General features: G+C 48.3%; 1 protein-coding gene and 2 non-coding genes across 3 annotated transcripts; all 3 read right to left on the minus strand.

The window, feature by feature from the left end:
• Positions 1-115: 115 nt before the first annotated feature.
• LOC135255563 (importin-7-like) lies at positions 116-21,604 on the minus strand. The gene is made up of 25 exons (XM_064336907.1): positions 21,399-21,604; positions 17,673-17,754; positions 13,672-13,825; positions 13,336-13,494; positions 12,939-13,095; positions 11,933-12,022; positions 11,152-11,246; positions 10,477-10,561; positions 10,249-10,383; positions 9,234-9,333; positions 8,546-8,622; positions 7,214-7,330; positions 6,893-6,982; positions 5,953-6,118; positions 5,597-5,757; positions 5,179-5,307; positions 4,790-4,856; positions 4,555-4,680; positions 4,343-4,440; positions 4,159-4,254; positions 3,416-3,636; positions 2,693-2,901; positions 2,372-2,578; positions 1,315-1,431; positions 116-1,218 (listed from the first exon to the last, which is right to left on the minus strand). The coding sequence occupies exons 1-25, from the start codon at positions 21,480-21,482 to the stop codon at positions 1,121-1,123; spliced, it is 3,120 nt and encodes a 1,039-aa protein (XP_064192977.1). The 5' UTR covers positions 21,483-21,604; the 3' UTR covers positions 116-1,120.
• Positions 7,801-7,981, minus strand: LOC135256208 (small nucleolar RNA SNORA23). Its single transcript, XR_010330413.1, has one exon. It is a non-coding gene; the product is annotated as a small nucleolar RNA SNORA23 (small nucleolar RNA).
• On the minus strand, positions 9,621-9,801 carry LOC135256207 (small nucleolar RNA SNORA23). Its single transcript, XR_010330412.1, has one exon. It is a non-coding gene; the product is annotated as a small nucleolar RNA SNORA23 (small nucleolar RNA).
• Positions 21,605-22,572: the final 968 nt, after the last annotated feature.

Raw genomic sequence — 22,572 nt, forward strand, 5'->3', positions numbered from 1 at the left:
AAAAATTCAAAGCAATCCTTTCAGGTACCCATCTTAAGAACCAATTCTCAGAGAAAATATGCACCATGCACTGTTCATAACCTGAAAATATTCATCATCCTTGTAGAAGACTCCATCACATGTATCCCAACTTTTGTTTTTAATATATTGTTGTATATATAGATGGCTCATTCATACATCAACCAAATGTTTGAGAGCTTCATGATCAAGTCCAATTGTACATGCTTCAATGAAGTATTCAACCGACTTTCAGTGCTTACAACACAACTTATGTCCAAATCGAAGACCAAGAGCTTTCCTCTTTTGTCCCAGGATCCCAGAGTGTAGCCATTTTGGTAGCAGTGATGTCACCGATTATACAACATAACATCCGTACACGTGACAACCAGCCACAACCAGAAGTCACCTGCAGTGTAATAAAGTTAACACCTGTCATTTTTTTAAATAATCTCAATTGATTTTTTAAAAATTTGCAGTCTGATACAGAAGGCTAGGAGACCTGAACACTAAGAAAGTGCTAGTCATTAATTTACAGATATCAGGCATTGTGTAGAGCCATGACATGTATCCAATATGCTACATATGAATACACTCGCTTACACCTTCCAAATGCCTAAGGTCATTCCACAAGGCTACAACAGAACCTTGGCTTATATACATAAACATGGCAATTTGTTAATGCAAAAAATGTAGACAAACACTACTGCCATAGGTATAAATTTAAAGAGTGGTGTTCTAGACTATACTGTGAAATCAATTAAGCCTTTATGCCCTATTGTCAATTTTGTATTTATTGGATTTTGTCCCCAGCTGGTTCACGAGGACAGAGAAAAAGAGCTGCCATTATGGTAACCCCCTCCACAATTTGGATTCCATAGGACGTTTTTTGGAGCTGCTTTTTCTTCTTTCTTGCTTCACGTTCAAATTCTCTAAGTTTTCCCAGCCATTGGTTGCATTTGGTTGCTTTCCCACATCTTCTGGTGCCAAGTCCAAATTCATACAGTCCAGGTTGAAGAGTGAGTGAGAAGAACCAGCTCTGGAACCACTACTTGAGGGAACAACACAAGCTTATTTTCACTTCACTACAATCAGTCAGAGAGTAAGAAAGGGAGAGGACGACTCAATTCATTCCTGGAGCGTTGCCTCCAAAATTGAAGTTGGTTGGCACCACTGGAGCGGTGAACTTGTATCCGCCGTGCTTCTCAATCATTTTCGATTCTGGAATATAAAGGAGAAAATCGATTAACATCCTGGCCCATGACTGTTGGGTCCTCTTGGTCATTTCAAATTAAATTTTCGAACAGCTGAACATACCGTGCGCGGCTCGCCTCTGGTCTGCGAGTGTGGCGATATCTTGAAGTTGCTTTCCTTGTTCTTCATCGAGAGTCTGGGTGAGCGCCTGGTACCACGCTGGGTCTCGCGTCTGTATATCTGGAATAAGACCGGAAAAAAGGAAGGTTAGCCCGTGACATGTTTAAACATAAGGTCTCAGTAATTTAGCCTTTCTTTAAGAAGAACATTTTACTCAGAGCTACTACAGCCCACAAATGATCGTGAAGAATAGAAGAAAAAAAAAGTGATTTTTTTTTTTTTAAACCACAGAAATGACAACACATGAACATGGGTCAGGGGTTTAATTGTAGACTTACATTTACTTGATAATGAGGAAAAGCTGACACTCAAACTAAAGTTATAAACAAACTTGTTAATTCCATTTTATACTACCCTTTAATATGACTAATTGGAGAAACCCTGATCTAGCAGGCAAGACAATGCAGAGGACAGCCCAGGGTTTTTCCTGCATAGACGATTCTGAGCCAGCCACCGCAATCCGATTTTGTGCCACCTCCACAAAATTCTGACCAGTGTCGGCACGAAAAAACATTATAAATACAAGCGATGTGCTCGGTGGATTTCCATAATTTGTAACTGCACTGGCAGCATTACTCCGATGTGGCGCTGTATCGTAATCAGCACACTGCACCAGGAAAGGCGCTACCGGAGAAGGCTAAGCTACAGTACTATATGCACGGAGTGCATGACCAGAAGTCACACTGAGTTCACTACATTAGGACAGGTAGCATAAATCTAGTTTTCTTTTGCACCCAAGCATGTCCAATATTTTCAAAAAAAGTTTCCTAAATTACATCTTATCAGTTTAATGTTTACAATAACCAATTTATTTATTCGTGAGTGAGTTCATGAGCAGCAGGTGAAGACAGTATAGTCATCATCTGATCATTACTGTCCTTTAAAAAGTGTAATTCCCATTACCAACAAGACGAGGAAAATGTGTTCACATGATCACCATTAAAGTACTGCCTCTACCCCATTTTGAGCCAGGTGAATGCCTGCAGGCGCATGCTCTTACTTTGCAGGATGACCTTGAAGATCTGGTACTCGTCCACCAGGTTGTCCTCGTCGTCCACGGCGGTGGTGTAGCCCTCCAGGGCCGTCTCCTCCGCGTCATCCTCCTCCCAGTCCTCGTCGTCGCCGTCCTCGCCCGCGTGCTTGGCCAGCATCTCCAGGTACTCCTGGCCCTCCTCGTCAATGTCGTCCTCATCGCTGCCCAGCTCCGCTGCGGACACAGACCCCCCCAACGTTTAGGCTCCCCTCTCCCGGTCGGCCAGAAAGCAGGCGGCGGGGTCCCCATCCGCCCCCCCTCTCCCCCCTCCCCTCTCCCTCGTCTTACCGTGCTCCTCGTCCTCCTCGCCGTCCTCGTCGTCGTCGTCCTCGTCGTTCTCGTGCTCGGCCCGGCAGGCGTACGCCCTCTTCAGGCCGTTGAAGAGCAGGATGGTGGCGGGGAGCAGCTGGCCAGCCACCTGGTTGATGGCCTGCGGCCGCTGCTCCAGGTCCATGAGCGCGCACAGGCCCAGCACGCACATCTTCCTGTCGTGGAGCCTGAGGACCGCAAACACAGCTCAGCACCGGCACAGAGATCCAACACAGTTCAGCACAGAGATCCAATACAGTTTAGCACCAGTACTGGAGATACAACACAGCTCAGCACGGAAATCACACAGAGAGCTGCACAGAGTATCAAACACAGCAGAGTATCAAACCCAGGGCACCACAGAGGACCAAGCACAGCACAGAGGATCAAAGACCCAGCAGCTAAGCAGTGCTGAGTGTGCACTGCAGACAGCACACCTGTATGTTACTCGCAGTGAGTCAGAGCTGTGAGCTCACCGAGTAGACCTCAGTGAGGGTGACTCAGGAAGCACTCACTCCTTAAATAATCCAAATCTGTCTCAGTCCACTTGAGAAATTATTTATGTGCAGGTAAAAGTGGGGGATAGAGCATTTGCTCAGTCTACACTAAATTAAAAATAATACTTCTATTATTTCTGGTTCTGATCTAATGCCTGTCGCAGAAGCACAAGGCCAGACGGTCAAACGGAGCGGACGGGCCTACCCCAGGAAGCAGTCGATGTCCTTGAGCCACTGAGAGATGAAGTGGTTGGTGATGGGCTCGGTGTTGTTGGGGAAGCGCAGGTTCTCCAGCGTGTTGAGCAGCAGGGGGGGGCTGTAGTACAGGGCGCCGATGGCCACCTGCAGGCACATGGTCCTCAGCTCGCTGGTCTTCACCTCCCGCGTCAGCCTCTCCAGTGCCGCCGCCACGAACAGGGGCACCACCTGCAGGGGGCGGTGCAGCGCGCTCAAACCCAGGTCACATGACTGAGCACTCAAACCCACACCTGCTCTCCCAGTGAGGTCACATGAGGCTCAACGCGCTCAAATCCATACCGTCCTCGCCCAGTCAGGTCACACACTGCCTAGAGGCTTTTATAAGGTTGTGTCTAAAGATAGTTTCCATAAAGATGTTCAGTCCCCATATAGGGGCCAATATAAAGCTCCTGAAACCCAGGAACTGTCTTGGTACACGCACAGCTTTATATGCAGCCAGTATATAAAACACATGGGTTGAAAGCTCATAAAAACTCATCACATACTAACACAACCTTTCTATGAATGTGCGTGCATAAAAGAACATGCATGCACAAGAAAAGGCATGTTGATCTGTGTGCCTTGTTCACTTACTGACTACTGTTACTGCAATCCCCCTTAATTACCTACCCACCATTATCCACCAGGAGTTTACTGTAAATACTGGTCAGCAACTGACATTTCAGATGAAATAAATGTCCGATAAAGTACCTGGTCAATGCCACGCCCTTTGCACTGCAGTATGATGACTTCCAATAGCTTGGCTGCATGGCACTCTGGGTCCTCCCCTGGGTCCCCTGTCAGAACCTACAATAAAGGAATAAGCTTATAACCCTTCGCAAACTTTTCATGAAAAGCGACACCGTAAAACCAAGCAAACGCGTCAGGCAGTTACCTTCTTGCACATACTGTAGATCATCTCCAAGTATTTGGTGTCGGACAGGAGCGTGTCGGTGTCCACGGTCACGTAGTTGTGCAGAAGAGGCATCATGTCTGTGTGAAAAAAGAGCGCATCAGCAACACAGGACACACCCCCTGACCCCTGGCACCCAATCACCTGTTGAGCTGGAAGTTCTCAGAGAAGAAGGCAGGACGGACGCTGTGTACCTGTGAAGTAGTCGAAGCCGTCCTCCTGGAACACCTCAAAGACCAATGGGAGGAGCTGCCACATCTGCGGGGACACCTGCTGACACGTCAGGCTGTGGGCCAGGGACAGGATCTCCTCGTAGAACTCTGGGAAAGCGCACACACGCCAGGGTAAGACCGAGCCAAGTCCAAGAGTGATATGTCCGTGGAGGACTCAGTGACCAGGAATGTGGCGGAGTAGGAAGCCGGAACTCACCCAAGACGTGCTGCTGCAGCACAGTCCCTATCACCTGCAAGCAGATTCCCTCCAACTGCTGGGTGATCTGAAACGGCAAAGCATCAGTGTCATTGTGTGTGTAGCTTACAGGAACCAGCCACACAAACACAAAGCCCCACCAAAAGGACAATGCCCTGTGCAGCTAGACTGCAAACACAACACAGCGTAAGGGGAAGGGCTAGAGTGCACAATATTACTATCAGGCTGTGAAGGAGTTTACCTACAATAAAAAAACCTTTTGTGCATAGGTCAAATGCAAACAGAATCAACTATCTTTGTGTTGGGAGGGGTGGGGGGGGGGGGCTGAGAGCACAGACTGTAACTATTCTGAAACTATTCTTATGGAGAAGACTGGGTGCCCCACTGACCTCCTTGTGGTCCTCCACCACACTGAGCAGTGTGTCGATGGTGTTCAGGATTCCCATGGCTGTCACTGCTTTGTCATCACCGCCCTCTTCGTCAGGACCCGTCTGGATCACCTGATTAAAGGTCATCGCCTGGGGATGGCAGCAGGGGGGAGGGGGAGGGAGGGAGGGAGAGAAAGAACATCAGAGGATAAAGCCAAGGTGTTTTTCAACTAGCATCCATCCATTGAAGTAGGGGTCCTCAGCCACAAAGACTATTTGAGAGAACCTTAAAATAGACTGGGAACCCCTGGTTGGAACGGATAGTGAATCAAAAACCACAATAGACCTATCTGGCCAGGAATGAAGCAGGCTGAACAACCCTTAAACAGTAACCTAGGTTACCAGCTGCACCAGCGGCAGGTACCGATTGGCCGCTCACCAAATGCTGGGTCATCTCCACGGCAATGGGCGTGACCTCCTCGCTGTACTCGCAGATCATTTTCTGGATGACGTTGGTGAGGTCATCGTTCTCCGTTTCCCGGACGATGTGGAGGAGCGCCTGCATCACCGGCCGGATGTATGGCGTGATGTATTCCTTGGCTGAGAGAGAGAGAGAGAACACAGAACAGACGCCTTCAGACCATTATGCAGATAAAAAAACAGCACCAGCGCTTCACAGGATGACTCATCTGCAATCGCTCAACTCAGTCATCTAGGAGGTAGCCACGAGGCTGTTAGGACACTCAATTAATAAGCGCTTCCTGGCGAAGCCCTCGCAGGGCAGGGGACGGGTACCTTTCTCCTGGTTGCTGATGAGCACTTGCAGGGCGATGGCGGCCTCCACTTTGACGGGCATCTCGTTGTCGTTGATGAGGCAGAGTCGGGTCAGCTCCAGGGCCGTCTGCAGGTTCTGGTCGCTCTTGAACTTGACCTCGCAGAAGTAGTGCAGGACCCAGCAAGCCTGGAGACGCAGGGAGGGGCGTTAGGGCTGAAGTTACACAGTCTGACACACTGGAGGGGGAGGGAGAGGTGTCAGCAATGCAGTTACACTGCATGACACACTGGAGGGGGAGGGAGAGGTGTCAGCAATGCAGTTACACTGCATGACACACTGGAGGGGGAGGGAGAGGTGTCAGCAATGCAGTTACACTGCATGACACACTGGAGGGGGAGGGAGAGGTGTCAGCAATGCAGTTACACTACATGACACACTGGAGGGGGAGGGAGAGGTGTCAGCAATGCAGTTACACTGCATGACACACTGGAGGGGGAGGGAGAGGTGTCAGCAATGCAGTTACACTGCATGACACATACTCCTCACTCAAACTACACTGTGCGGCATCACCAAGATCAAGTGCGCGGTCTCACATCAAGCACAATACTCTTTTTTTTTGTGTGTCCTTGAGATAATCACTATTTGTATCCCGATTTTGACTATTTTTCTACGCCCAGTTGTATGCTACATTGACATCTGGCAGCCTCACAGAAAATATTGTTCGCTACCCTATGAATGTCTTTAGCTTGCAGGTTATTACATGCACAACCATGTTAGGCCATATAGACATTCATCTCACAGATGGCAAAATAAATGACATTATTCATCTTCAAAGAACCCAAAGCTTACATCTTAATCATTTTATACATTCCTTGAGCTGGCCAATATAAATCCTAATCTATAAAATGACTGGCCTTCTACATCAGCATTCAGATACGTTTCATAAGGTGTAATTCTCACCCTGGCTCTCATGTAGCCCAGCTCACTACTGAACAGGGGGAAGACGTGGTTCTGCAGCATGAACTCCATCTGGTCTTTGTAGATCTTTTTCTGTGTGGGAAAGGAGCATCAGCATCACCCCAATGTGTCCTCAAACAAAGACTTAGCAGAAATTAATGCACCATATCTTTGATTTACAGGGAAATATCAATGCAGCATGACACAAAAACCCAGTACAGTGGCCTAACTCGTGTTTCTTTGCAGTGACATCAGTAAAATGCAGGCTTGTCTGTGACAGGCCAGCCGCCGAGTGAGCGTGCTCAGATTGGAGGAGAGCTTCACCTTCAGTAAGATTTCTGCCAGAGAGCCGATCATATGGAGAGCGCCATCTTTCTTGCGTGGGTCAGCGGTGGGTTCGGTGAGGATCTGGTAGCAGAAGCCCATGGTCTTCTGAAGCACCTGAGATCCAAATGAAGAGACGTACATTCAAATTTAGTGGGATGACCAGGGTTCCCCTTCGTCAAGAGGCTGGTCAGCGCTGAGCTTGTAGGGTGTAATGGTTGGAAAGTGTTAGGCTTGTAGGAGGTCATGGAGGCTAATCGGTGGTGGGCTTGGAGGACAGGAGGGTGGCCTGTAAATATTAGGCTTGTAGGTGGGTGTAATGGCAGGTAAGTGTTAGGCTTATAGGAGAGTGTAGTGACTGATAGGTTCTAGGCACGTAGGAGAATACATCGGCTGGTAAGTTTTAGGCTCGTCAGAGAGTGTATTGGCTGGTAAGTGTTAGGCTTGTAGGAAGTCATGGAGGCTAGTCAGTGCTGAGCTTGGAGGACAGGAGGGTGTAATGGCCTGCAAATATTAGGCTTGTAGGAGGGTGTAATGGCTAGTAAGTTTCAGGCTTGTAGGACAGTGTACTGGCTGGTAAGTGTTAGGCTTGTAGGAGAGTTTGGAGGCTGGTCAGTGGTGAGCAGTCTGTAAGACATCACTGGACCAGTACTATGATCTCCAGTGTCTCTGTGGCTGTGGGTGTGGCGTGAGCACCGCTGTCCAGACTGTAAGACACAGACGGACGGCGGCGCTGAACACGGATGGACACCGCGCACACCGGCCACCGCACAGCCAGGAAGCATGACAGAAATACAGGAACACGCTACATCCCATAATATCCCATGTATGAAATGAAAATGATTCAGTCACAAATACAACCTAGTAATTAAATTCACTTTCACAGCCATGAGAAAACTACCTAACGAGCTCACTTTGTGAACAAAGTCCCAAGAACATAGCAGCTGTTGCAGCTTTCATAATGCTGTTAGCACTGCATTACAATCTGTGCGGAGGGGGGTGCTAATGACAGAGTCCGGGGAGCATGGAAATTAACAGGGGGCTGTAGTGCTGATTGGCATGCAGAGGAGTAATGACTGACTGGGGGCGGAGTTAATGACTGGGATGGAAAGGAGTCATCACTACCTAGGGGATGGGGTAATGACCAGAATGCAGAGGAGCACTGACTGACTGGGTGGCAGGGAGTCTACATCGTGATAAAGTGGACTGTGACGATTGTGACCGAGGGGACTGTGACTAATGGGATGGGTGGGGTTACTGGGTTGTGGGGGAAGGGGAGGGACCAGGGGGAGGGAGGGGAGCGACGGTAAGCGACGAGGCTGGCAGACTCACTTCTTTCCTCTTGTTGCAGGACGTGAAGAGCAGGGTCTGGGCCGCGGTGGTGGGGGAGATGAAGTCCTCGAACACGTCTGAGGGAGAGAAGCGGACACAGAAACCGTGAACGCGAGCCGCCTCTCTGCTTCCGAGCAGCGCTGAGCAGCGGGACCTGCTGCAGGCTCCCATTAGAGCCTCCTCAACCAATCAAAGCCACCGAGACCGGTCGCTAGGGCAGAGCCAGAGCATTCCTGCCGGATGACAAAGTAACCGCCGCGCCCGCTCTCCCAGGAGCGAGCAGGCAGGAGCCATTCAGACAGCGCGATTAAGAGCCTGCAGCAGAGATAATGCCGCTCTCTGAGCAAGTCCTTGCGACTCTAAAACGTTTCATCAGCGGGTTAGGAGTGTCGTTGTTCATTACGGCGAGTTAAGAGCTTCACAGTATAAGTAACGACAGCGAAGGCTAAAACAATAGCGTGGCAGCACGGGGAATTTATACACGGCTTCAGCCCCACAGGCTTGTTTCTCAACACCTGCCATTTCACAGCATTCTGGTTTGCAGCCTCATATTCACAGGCGTTGCTGTGCTGGCTTAGCAACACATTCAGCATTGCGCACCACTAAAATAAGGAAGCAGCGGAGGAGGAAGTAAAGCAGGAGCCGACCATCCGGCCCCGCGCACAGTCACAGTGGCGTAAGGTCTTACCAAACTTCATGCGGATGTACTCGTAAGGATCCTCCTGCCAGAGCTCCTCGTCGCTGTCTGTGTAGCACATAAGGGGGAAGACCACGTCCTGAATAATCCCCTAGAACCACAGACAGACGCAGTCACAGCACTGTCCAAACACAGCCGCTAAATTTCAGAGGTAAAAGAGGGTTGGTCAGTGGCGAGCTTTTGTAGGACAGTGTATTGGCTGGTATGAGTTAGGCTTGTAGGAGAGTTTGGAAGGAGGTCAGTACTGAGCTTGTAGAAGGGTGTTAAGGCTGGTGGTTAGGCTTGTAGGAGAGCTTGGACAAGGGTGAGTTTGTAGAAGGGTGCAATGGCTGGTAAGTTTTAGGCTCGTAAGAGAGTGTATTGGCTGGTAAGTGTTAGGCTTGTAGGAGAGTTTGGAGGCTGGTCAGTGGTGAGCAGTCAGTAAGACATCACTGGACCAGTACTATGATCTCCAGTGTCTCTGTGGCTGTGGGTGTGGCGTGAGCACCGCTGTCCAGACTGTAAGACACAGACGGACGGCGGCGCTGAACACGGACGGACACCGCGCACACCGGCCTCCACACAGCCAGGAAACCGCACGCTCTGCGGGCCGACAGCCCGAGAGCCTGCTGCCACCGAACGCACAGACATTGACAACCAAAACCAACCAAGCAGGTAATTGTGCTGTCAGCATTTAATGGCCCCATGTTGACAGCCCACAGCTAGGCATGACCAATTGATCCACGCACAGCACAGTTTAGCATATTACAGATTAATACAGCAGGGCTAATTAGAATGAACCAAGAGGGGGGTGTAATATTGAGCTGGCAGGGACCGAGGCACAGCCCTGAAGCAGGATTGCCTCTCATGGGCTAAGGCATAAACCCGTTACTTACCCTAAAGTTCAGTACACACAGGGAGAGAGACAGGAGCAAGGACAGGGTATGTCAGTGGCTCACACGTTCGGTCCTGGGGACGCCCCCCGTGGTGGTGTGTGTGTGGGTGCGCGCGTGTGTGAGTGTTCTACCTGGATATGCGGCTTGAGGTTCTTCCAGGTGATGGCGTGGGCGATGCCCTGGTTGATGTAGTTGAGGGTCTGCTGCAGGACTCTGGGTGCTACATACTGCTTCTCCTTGAACTGATAAAGGACCTTGAGCAGGACCTGCGGGGAGCGAGACCACAGCCTGTGAGCTTCCGTCCGCTAAACACACCGCGTGGCGCGCGCTAACGCCCGAGAGCCGGCGGCCACGCCCACCTGCTGCGCGGACACGGCGTAGCCCTTCAGGAACAGGTCGGCGAACTCCGTGTACTCTTTGGTGGTGTTCCCCGGACTGCCGTACCTGCGGGAAGCACAGCGGAGAGCGGAGACAGTCAGGGCGCGCGCCAACACGCGCGTTCCACACCGCCGCACGCTAACGACCGCACGAGTGAGCAGCCTCCCAGGCGAATGCGATTAATTCACCAAACAATCTCTAATCTAACAGGGCAGGAATCCAGGGCCCTGCAGACGTGGCACCAAACGACATGCTACACAGAAATATAATGCCATAATCAAGCTGATTTGAAAGCCCATTTAGGCTGAAAGCATCCACAAATGCTCCTAATAAAGAACAGGCCACGTCCATAATAAATGTCCCAAGACACAGCCAAGGGTTAGCTGGCTGCCCGTCTAATGAACCAAATGTGTTTCCATCAGCGAGGCGGCTCGCACGTCACCGTTGGGTTTAACGGGCTAGTTTGGTGGCTAGCCTGGCAGTGCTCGCTTAGCAATACGCCGATTAATAAACACATTAGCTAGCCTTCTAGTTAGTCTAATCTCAATTTTTGCATATAGTTGATAATGGCATTCACGTTAGCTGGTATACTTGTCACAGGAGCCATTCAGCAAAATGCATAGGTGTGAGTGTAGGGGGGTGGGGAGGGGGCTTGCCTTTCAAAGAGCCGGGCCAGGATGTGCAGAGCCCACTTCTTACACTTCCACCAGGGCAGCTCGGGCCGGTCGTCCTCATCCACCTGCAGCGTCTCCTGCGGGGGGGGCGGGGGGGGGGGGGGGGGGGGGGGAGAAAATGGGGGGAGGGGGTGTGAAACAGATCTGATTCCGTTTTTCCTGCCCTAATGCACTGTTCCTGCACTTCGAGCTCACAGCTTCCACCCACGTCCGTACGCTATGCAGCTGGTGGTTTAAATCTCTAACACGGGGCTGTTACGGGCATAGCGTACCACTAAAAGGCAGTTCCCACTCAGTCCACTGACCTGCTGCTAATGAAACCTGGACTGGCTCAAACCGCTACGCATTAGGAATGCTACTGCCATCCCGGAATACCCCAGCTACAGCCACAGCACAGCAAATGAGGCATAAAATCTCTCTCCAAGTAGCGATAAGCTACAGACAGGCTTTTACATTTTTTTTTTTCCCCATTGTGGATACTATTTGCATTTTTCTTTTAATGCAGCAATTTCCCCACTGGGGATCAATAAAATGTGACTGTTATTCTTCCGCACCAGCCAGACTGAAAGACTTTTTTTCGAAACCCGTTTATTCAGTCCGCAGCATGCGGAGACGCGTGCCGCCCAACAGACTCGTCAAACCGGTTACGCCAGCAGGCATTTGACTGCAAGAGAGACCAGCTGACACCATTCAACAGCCGCAGCCCACGTGATAGGCCTGCCATCTCCACCGGCCCGAGAGCCCGTTGCCCAACCCCGGCTACCTGCGGCACGTCTCTGTCCACCACCGTCTTCAAGATCTCCATCCACTCCGTCAGGTTCTGCCGATTAATCAGCTCCAGGGGCAGGTTGTACTGTTGGGAGGGGTAAGGAATGATGTCATTAATCCAAACAGGCATTGCCGTCAGCCCATCACTCACATGGGCGGTGAGAGAGCAGTGCAGGGACAGTGCTATCTAACTGCACCAGGATGGCACTAAGAGCCCAGCACAGCCTTTACGACCTGCCAGATGGTCATCTGTTCCTTTACTCTCGCTCTCTCTCAGTGGGGTGTGCAGCACTGCTACACGCTGGACTGGTTTCAGCAAACGCAATGCCAAAACGCTGCACTGTGCAGCATGGGGAAAGAAGGGCTGCAGGTTCAAATCCTGTAGGGCTAGTTCTTTGAACAAGCTGCTTAACTAGTATTACATCAAAAATATCTACATAGCAAATGTAAATAAGAGCAGGTTAAAGTTGAGTTCTCATTCAACAATCAAAGAGTTTCAGTTCTGATATTGTGTTCAGGGCTCCCATACTGGCTTAGGGCCAAGACTATAAATAAGAGGCACTTTACATTGCGTTCACACAGGTTTAATGACTTGCGTGCACAGGAGGCTATAGTACGTGTTCCTGACTTTCAATAAAACTGTGCCTACACCTGAAAATGACCCAGTATCTGCCATTAAAACGCCAATCCATCCACCAACCGCTTTGATTAGTATGTTGACAGCTATCCAGATCAGAATCCAAATTATCCTGAATAATCTACATAGCATTTGAAAATTAAGAACATTAAGCTTTTCTAGATTGCAATAAAACTATTCAGACATACTCATAGGTTATTGTTCAAAAACTTTATATTTTTGAGAATTCAAGAGGCTCCAAGAATGTTCAAACAACTTCCAGGAACCCTGTGTAACCTAAGGGAACCCCATGTAACCCTGTGTAAAATGATTGACCAGGAAAGAGTTGTGGTGTCACGGTGGGAGCATGTGCAGGGGTAGGCACCTGGAAGAGCGCGTAGAGGATCTTGAAAATCTGCTTCTGGACCAAAACAGAGTCACTGGAGGGGTCAGGGAGCAGTTGGATGAAGCGGTCCTTCAGCATGGGCATGAAGATCTGCATGGCAGCGACCAAGGGGCTGCGCTCATCTGGCTTCTTGTACCTGCCAATCAAAATGCGCTTCTTGAAAATGCATGGCGAGCTTCAACCAATAGGATCACAGCCCCAGGTTCCTCATGCAGTAGTGCTGACTAGTCAAACGGATGTGTCATGTCTGCCAGCTGCCATGTTTAAGGTTAGCATGGCGCACTCTACGCCATTACAACCTGATGGAATTTAGGGAGTATAAAACGCGTGGGGGCGACAGGAAGTAATGTTGCTTGGCGACGGTAAGGGGTCTCACTCGTAGTTCTTGACCAGCTGGTACAGGCAGAGCAGGATGCCCAGCCAGCCGGCGCTGTTGTCTGACTGCAGGTAGAAGCCGATCTTGTCCACGATGGCCGTCCACTTGGCGGGGTAGTCGTGCTTGATCATGTGGTGGATACACGTCGTCAGCTGCACTCTGCGCACAAGGAAGGGAGCGAGAGAAAGAAGGGGTTAAAGAGAGTTCATTTCACACTGCCTGCCCATGTTATTATTAATGGTGGCTCAGGCACAGCGGTGGCCAGCCCTGGTCCTGGAGAGTGGCAGCTCTAGCGGTCTAAGCCGCTGCTTTAGAGCAGCTGGCTGGGAGCCTCACCGGATGCGCTCAGGGGAGTGGATGATGGCCTCCACGATGTTGTCCCTGATGAACAGCCGGTCCTCGTCTGGGATGTGGTTGGTGGGCTGCTCCCCGCTTGCCACCTCTCCCTCATTCCAGTACTGCGTCACCATGTTCTTCAGGTAGATCACACCTGGGGGGGGGGGCAGGCGAGAGCTGAATGTTAAGCGGGAGGCAGGGCTCGGCAGGAGGTCACGTGACCAGGCGGCGTCTCCTCCGGTCTTCTCCCCCGGCGCAGAGGAGCAGCGGGACGCATGCTTTTAAAACCCATTAGCGGTGTGCATGGCTCAGCAAAGCCACCGTCTGGGTTCATTAGTGTTACTCATCTTCTGTTAAATATTCAGCCCCCCCCCCTCACCCCACCCGCAGTCAGGGCTCGGGTTTCTCCGGTGAAGAGCCTGCGTGCTGTTTTAGCACGGCGCTCGGGCCCAGCGTGCTGTAGCCCTGGGGGTTTGAATGTGGAGGGAGGCTGTGAGTTATGCTTCACAGGCCCCGGCGGGATGCCGCTGACTCATTCTCCCAAACCAACCGGAGCAGTGACGGAGAAGAACGACCCCGCTGCACGGGGCCCGGCGTGACGGGAGGCCCCCTCTATCCCACAATGCACCTCCCTGTAACGCCCGGCCACCGGCGCGTCTCTGGTCATACCAGTGTTCGCTTTCTGACCGTCAACACGCCGACCGTCTGTACACCAACAGGACAGTAGTTCAGCAGCTTTGTGGCAGAGATGGCCCGGAGCTCTTAACTCTAATTTGCGCTCAGCTATTGTGAGCGTTTACAATGAACACGTCTTTTTCACAGTCTGTGTTCCATTTTAGGGTGTGCGCGCAGCACAGAGAAGCATGCAAGCGTATGGAAACAATGCGAGAACCTGCCACCATTTCACACTCACAGCTATGATGCCATCCGCCCAAGAGACCCACGTGTTGGACGGTGCCGCACCTCAATTCCGAGAGACAGACTCGCAGACAGAAAAATGTTGCAGACTCAAACCCCACAAACTACGGAGTGTGTCTAACCAACAGGCAGTTAAAACTTCTGATCATAAAAGCTCAAAATATACAACTATACTCACAAAATACTCACTATAACGATACTATTCACAAGCAGAATATGACAAAAGATCCTCACCATTAAAAAAATCACATAAAATAAGATGAAAAGGTGCACAGCCATGATCGGCAATACAGCTGAGGGGTGTGTCCAAAGAGTCATGCATTTCACACGACTCGCACTTTGGCATGAACACGTTCTGAAATATGCCTTCATAAAGAAGCGGAAGACGCATAACAAGTGAATGCAAGGCATCCAGAGGTCAACAGCCGCCCTGCCCTAGTCTGCCTGTCTGCTTGGCGTAACTCCACAGATGCATCCTAATAGTTACATAGAGCAGATATGAGGCCTGTGCCTCAGGATGGTCCCATGGATTCTGCGACAGAGAGGATCTTGTACTGAATAGTTTGAATTGTTTCATTTCTATTTTTATCTTATCTTAATACCTGTGGTACCGACATCTATTGTTTCTCTTGTAAAGCACTTTGAGCTGCATTTTATGCTATGAAAGGTGCTATATAAATAAAGTTTATTATTATTATAGCGTGTGGGATACTTTACAGAGCTGCTGGCTTGCTAGCTGAATGGGGCTTCTGCTGCACACATTTCCGGAGCGAATGCTAAGACCATTCAGAGAAGCAGGCGGTGAATTCCAGTCAAGCTAAAGTCATTAAGAGCCTGACTCACATTCAGATCCTTCGCCCCTTACTTACTTCCACGGTCTTTAAATCACAGGGCGCTGGACAAATCAATTCAACAAATTATTCATCCAGGTCTGCTTCAGCAGCGGCTCCGCCGTTCCGCACACGCTGTGCTGCTATTCCAGGAAACAGGAAGTGAGCCGAAGCAGCGAATGTGACTGATCGGGCCTGGGGTGTCCACCAGCCAACCATTTTATACTCCTTTCATTGAACCACTGCTTTAGTATAGTTCTGTACGTCCATTTGCAATGCAGTACATTCACATATCACGGCTGCAACTATTCTAGTGTTGCCTGCCCCTAGCATTATTTTACATTAGCCAACATTGACTTGCTATCTGCTGTAGCAGCAATTTCTTCTACTATTCAGCAATAGGCCTAAATTCTCCATAAATAAAGGGTCTTGCTGACAAGAAACATGCCATACATTCTATTTCAGCTGTGTTGAGCCAACTTCATATGGAGGGCCCTTTGCTCAGGCTGTGTTAATTTGCGAGGTCACTTGAAGCTAAAGCAGAACGCACCTTTCCCTCAGCAAAAGTATGAGACAACAGGCTCCACCGAAGCGCTTCTGGGAAGACCTCCAGTAACCCCGCCTTTCCCCTGTCCCTGGGTATCGATTTCCCCACAATGCTAGCGGGTCCACTTACCATGACGACGCCTCATTCAAAGAAAGCCAGGGGGGTCGCCGGGGGGGCGCTCGAGGGGTCGGAGCCGCATGGACAGCGGCGACCACCGCCTCCTCTCCCCCGAGGGAACGGAACAAGCCCACAGCCACAGGCTACTGGCACAACAGCTCGCTCCCAAATTCAATCTGGCCAAATTGGAAGGCGGGCCTTGCAGGCGGGCCAACGGTAAGCAGTCACGGGACGAGGGTATGGCTCTGACGGAATTTGCTCGTGGAAAACCTCTCTGTCGGACCGAGAGCGTCCGTCTGAGAGTTACTCAACTGTGCGGTTATCATCTGACATCAGCACTCTCATGCTGACACACAGCATTGTGTCAGCGCCGCAGGGACATCGCAGATGAAACGGAAAGGCAGGCAGAATGGGACGCTATCTGGACAGGGCAGAATGCTAACGGGCGGTCCGCTGCACTGCTCTCATGCTCAGCTACAGAATCAAGGGAACAGTGCGATGCAGACCCATACAAAGGCCTTTTATGAAGCGCTTCATAACAAAACAAGATCACAAACTCAACACTGTTATTCAGTGGAGGGCTTAAGCGGCAAAAGGCTGCCCGGGCCAGGTCTAATTTTAGGACTACTGCGCGTTCCAGCCAACACGTTTCATGGCTAAACCCACTCTTCCTGGCCCACTGCGTGACACATCTCGTAGGCACAGCAACTAGTGTCACGCATAAGCAATATACTCCGCTATCTTAGTCATGAGCCAACCTTTGCTGTGAATTGAACCAAGATTGATTTTATTTCAAATCTAGTTGCCCAACTGTTTCACGACCAGCAATTCCAATCGCAAGAATATACCAGGTCTCCTGGAAATAGTGAACAGCAGTTCATTTCAGTGATCTAAAAACACCCGTTTCATCTACACACCTAAACCAGAGACCTGGGGCAGGGGAACATTCACCCTGATGCGCCAGATCACTGAAATACCAAGAATAAAACACGCATGCAAATATTATGGCATAGAGAATGAACAAAGCAGTGTTAGCACACCAAAATTCAAAGAACAGCCAAATACATGCTCCGGTGCTAGCCGACTGAATTCACACAACAAACCACACACACAACTATACAGGAACACCACACAGGAATTGTTCTAGAACACGGCACACAGCTTTCCCAAATAACACACTGTACCACCCCATGAGTCAGCATGGCATGTCCCTCGTTCAGTCCTCCTGGGGGTGGGGGGGTGACAGAGAATGCCACCACGAAGTACTCAGGGAGCAGTGGACAGAAAGAAAGCTACAGGTGTTAGTTACACAGGGGGAATGGGAAAGTTGCACGCCACTGAGGCATGCTGTACACTGGGGAATTCCTGGAAATAGCTAGCAGTTTAGCCTGGAGGCAGAGCCGAGTACACGAAACCAGATGATGACCTCAGCACCGCTCTGAGTTTCAGGGCTAGGAGTACTCAACACAACGTGGACCAGCAGAACAGCGGTGACATCACACGGTGGCTTTCAGAGGCTGAGAGATGACGAGTGCCCCAATCCTCATGCCCCTCCCACTCCCTGCTTTAGCTGAATAGCCAGTGCTCACCTGCTTGTCTGACGGGCAGATCCAGCTGGTCGGACATGGTGACCTGCAGCAGCGTTGAGACAAAGTTCACCTGGGAGTGTCCCTGTCAAAAAGGCAGAATAAAAATGGGTTAGCAGGCTCTACTGCTCTAATGCGCAGCACCGGATTCTAATTCTACCCCCTCCCGCTGTTACATTGGAGGAAAGGGAACCTCGTGTTCACGAAGCTCTCCACTCAGGTGATACTGGATAGTGGATACTGGGCTATGCTAAATGCGGTTTAGACTTTATTCATGGTCGCCCCCCCTTGTTACGGTATAGCATGAATATCTGATCAAAACAAAAAAAAGTTTTAGAATCTAACAGTAGCTATCTGTTTTGGATACTGAAACAGTTGATACACAGCTTGTTGATTAAACTGTGTTAATAAACCTAGGGTGGTTCTATGAGAACATAAAACTCAGTTTTTTGGTTGCCTAGAGGAAGCCTTATGTCTAGCATGTACATCCAAAGGCTTTCCTGTAATGTTTTCCATGGAGCGATATTTTCAGACTCCAATTAAGATTGGAGTCAGCACACTGATCGGCCAGACAACTAAGCTACCGCACACAAAATATGCTTTTGTAAAAAGGTTCCTGCTTTCTGTTACTTAAAAAAACCTTAAATGGGTTTCAAAACCCGTTAAAAAAAAAAAAACCACAGCACATTCTGTGGCGAGACATTAATTTCATTGCCCAGCTCATCAACTGTTCTCCCATAAGAAAGCCACCCGGGGAGTAACGGAATGTTCCAGTACACAAATGTGTCTATGAAAGTACTTTCCACATTACTCCCATGAAGCAAATGCTCTTAGCAGTAGCGACAGACAATGACAATAAACATTCTTGGAGCCAATAACAGTAACAAATCTGTTAAAATCATATGTACCATTACCATGGTCACCCACTCCAGCAAGCATGTCCAGTGTAGTTGTATTTATCTGTTGCTTCTTAATTTTTATCAAAGGTTTATTTCAAAAAAAAAAAAACTGCATTGATAACACTCAAGAAGACTGGTATGGGAAAAGACCTCAATACTACTGGACATGGTCCACCAACACTCCACCAAAGTCCATGCCACAAAACTCTCTTATTTTCAGACTCTCCAGCAATTGCCCAAAGGGTTTGTTCCCATTAGGACAAACCCTACAGTTCCGCTTCCTTTTCCTATTTTTCCTGGAAATTATGACAAGAACCGAATGGCCGCTGCTACTGAATGAGGGAGTAGTTTGGGTTGGAGCGCAGTGAGACGGGTGGGGTGGCGTGCTCTCTGCAGATGTGCCAGCACAGAAGAATCAGAGCATGTGCTTCACACAGCCTGGAGCTCCGCCAGAGTGCGAGTCCGCGCTCCTTAAGCCAGAACACCCTGACACCACCACCCTGGCCAGAATTCACTGTCCATTTTAATAGGGAAATGAGAGCCCCTCATACAACCGATAGTTGACAGAGCACATGCCTGCCCCCAGCAACCCCATTTTAAACCACTGACATTACATTAAGTGATGCGATTTCTCACCACACACAATAACATCACTGCTAAATGCCCTCATGCATTTTTATTGTCTTTCAATCATGTTGTCATACATTAAACTGCATCAGTAGGGGGATGGTAAAAAATCCCCCCCTCCCCCTCCACGTAGTTACCAGCAAACTCAACCTGCCGCTGGATAACGCACACTGTGACTCAGACTCACAAGGGCCCAAAGCCACAAATCAGTCCAAGTGAACATTCATCCAACCCCAGAATATCTGCCTCATAACCTAGGATAACCCCACCCACACACACTTCAGTTACACACTGTCAACAGCTCTTGTAATATTTCCAGTCCATTTGGCTGCAAGTAGTTTACATGGTCAAAATGACATTTTCTGTGTACCTGAGCACACTCATGTCGCTGCGCAACTAAAACCAACCTAGAGATTTTAAATGGAGCATTTGTGCTTGTAATGTTAAAATTAGTCAATGTTAATTTATTGCTTAATACCCCCTCTTATAGCTAACAATAACAATTACCCTGACATTAGAGCTGAATGCACTTATGCAGTACCTGTTTTTATAATTTATAATGTGATATTAAGTCAGACAAACTCAACTTTACCGATATATGGCAGCCTTGCGCACATGCACAGGTAAGTCGATTATTTCATTTCAAAAAAAGCCTTTGTGGTTACATTAAGGCTGTTTGTAGAACTGCTCTGTTATTATTCTTTTTCGAGCAGTATATTAACATTAGAGATCAAATGGTCACTTTGAAAAAGGTATTTTACAACAAATGTCTCATCTTTAAAAATATATTTTTACATTATCTCTTTAACGAAAAAGTATATCTTGCTGGCAACTTTAAATCTACGTCAAACAAACCTAATTCCACTGTTAGTTACTGTGTGAGAGGATTTAATTTCTCTTCTGCTCCAACACGTGGCTCTGTATGACTTGATGATTCAACCACGCACTGTCAAGGTGTGTCCGTTTATTTTGACATGTCTATAACACACAACAATGAAATACACAGGAAGCTCGTCACACAATGGTCATAATATTGAACGAAAACGCTGACTACGTTTGCTGCCGCAACGTGTCAAATCAAGAGAAGCCTGCAAGCGCACTGACACTTGCCAGGAAAGGAAATGTCGAGCTAACTTTACTGTTAACTTGTTGACCTTTCGTTTGCGCACATTTAGCGAGCCATCAATGGCAACTTACTAGTTTCTCGCTAACTACAATACCCAACGGCTCATTACCGAGGAAATTACCAAAGACAAAAGTAACAGCTAAATGTCTGTGCTTTATGTGCGAATGTCTAACATTCACCCGACAACAACTTACATATATAAGCAAAGAATAGCTAACATTAGATAGCTATTAATACAGCACAATAAACGTTTAGGCAAGCAGTTATCTACAAAAGGCCCCTCCTTGCGTCTCAGAGTTTCCATGGGAACTACACAAGCTGGTAATGCCAGTACTAATTAGCAAGTTTTAATTCTAATTGACAATTTCATTTCCATCAATACAGTCAGGTTAGCTTAAGCTAAGTGGATTGTAATGGAATGGAACAATCTGCTACTCAATTTAGTTTGTGGCTACAACAATACGAGAACCATACGAGACGAAAACGCATTTCATAAACGATTCGGCAATCATCTACCCGATGAATATCATTGCCAGAAAGTGCTAGCTAGCTAACAGCTAGCGCTAGTTAGCTTACGTGACACGTGAGACATTCGGATCCACGTCTAACTTTGTTTATTTTCACATTAGCTTTAGGTTGACAACCAATACACGAAAATAAAAAGCACTGCCACACAGAGTTAATGTTAAATAATGCTGTTCATTAGGTTTTATTTTGCAGTTAGCTAGCAAGCTACTGTCGAGCATTTGAAAACGACAGACATCTACAAGCGAGCTAGCTAGCGGTTAGCGTAACCTCTCCACGCCACTGTTAAGAATCGCTTGTGTACGGCACAAGTTGAATCACGTCCTGTAATCAAGCGTCAAATAATATTAACAGTGACAAAAAAAATTGTACATATTCGGCTTGTGTGGTATAAGGATTTTTAAATGGCTAGCTGCCTGAACAACAATGACACATGATCGGTCTCCCGGTGGACTTTCAGTATCCCACAATCACAAGCTAAACTCCATGCTAGTATTCCTACTGAAAAAGGCCTGATACACGAACCCTAACCAACTTTAGCAAGCTAGCTACCTCATTCAGCTGTCTCTCCGCGGCCTCACGCAAGTTCGGGTCCATGGTTCCCCGAAGGGCCTCAATCAGGGAGTTGGGATCCATGTCTTGGACTGTGTTATGGCTCGGTTTCGATAGGTTCTGTGAACTATGAAGTCCCAGTCGATGCGCACATGGACGCGCTGCTCTACAGCTACCGGCGCGAAAGGAAGAGACGAACTGAGTACCCGGATAGATCAGCGCCAATTTCTCTTGAAGAAACTTCCGATTCAAACGCAAAGCACTATTGGAATTGAAGTTTAAAACAGATTTTTTATTGTAAAATTGTACAATCACTATGTAATACGTGTAAAAATGTTTGACAGTAATATTAAAATGACATTCATTGTTACTAATCGATCAAAAGAGAATAATAATTATATGACTAAACAACACCAGTTTTCAATTGATGTCTCTTAAAGGATAAAAACTACAGTTTATTCTCACACAACTGGTGCACACCTGCTTTGTGCTGAAAACTGCCACCTTTAACTTAGCTTAAATATTAAACATGTACAAGATATGTTCTTTGGGACCTGGATATGAGTCTGAAATAAACCACACAAAATAGAGAAAAAGTTATTAAAGATTTCTTTGCTGATACCTATACTTTTTATTTATATACTTTGGTTTTCGTTATTCTTTATTACAGTAAATTACATTGCACTGCATGCCATTTATTTCAGAGAAGCTTATTGGCATTTTAATGGTTTCTGAAATTATGCATCAGGATTTATGATGTAGTGACCAATACCACAGGAAAGAGACTGCAGGAACTCCAAAGATAAGACTGCAACAGCAGGTCCAATAAGTGACAATTTATTTACCAATGTGCACACGGGACCATCTCAAGGGCAGTCCAAGAGAATTCTGAAGAACTTCCTAAAACATCTACCTTTGTGGTTTAGGGTTGGCTGAAACCCAATACCCCATAAGCCATAATCCACCAATTATCACCCTCTGCATTGCCAACCTCCCCATTCCTTAGTCAATGCTCCCTGCTGATTGCGTACAAGCGCCTGCTATCATGCCGTGGGTTGGCATGGTGTTGAAGCCCAACACTCATTGGTCCTTCAAACATTAATAAGAGTGGTAAACAAGAAGAAACTATCATTTCAATCCTAAGAATGTCTCCTAGGCCAGGTCTGAACCTATC

Source organism: Anguilla rostrata, chromosome 5 (genome assembly GCF_018555375.3).
Source record: "Anguilla rostrata isolate EN2019 chromosome 5, ASM1855537v3, whole genome shotgun sequence".
In the NCBI taxonomy this organism is placed as follows: domain Eukaryota; kingdom Metazoa; phylum Chordata; class Actinopteri; order Anguilliformes; family Anguillidae; genus Anguilla; species Anguilla rostrata.

What these genes read in the sequence shown, in the direction of transcription:
- LOC135255563 (XM_064336907.1), bottom strand. Translation starts at nt 21,482, where the DNA reads ATGGATCCCAACTCCCTGATTGAGGCCCTTCGGGGAACCATGGACCCG. An exon ending in CGGAGAGACAGCTGAATGAG is followed by an intron (nt 17,755 to 21,398) that starts GTAGCTAGCTTG and finishes CCTTTTTGACAG; the next exon opens with GGACACTCCCAGGTGAACTT. An exon ending in TGGACAGAGACGTGCCGCAG is followed by an intron (nt 11,247 to 11,932) that starts GTAGCCGGGGTT and finishes CCCCCCCCGCAG; the next exon opens with GAGACGCTGCAGGTGGATGA.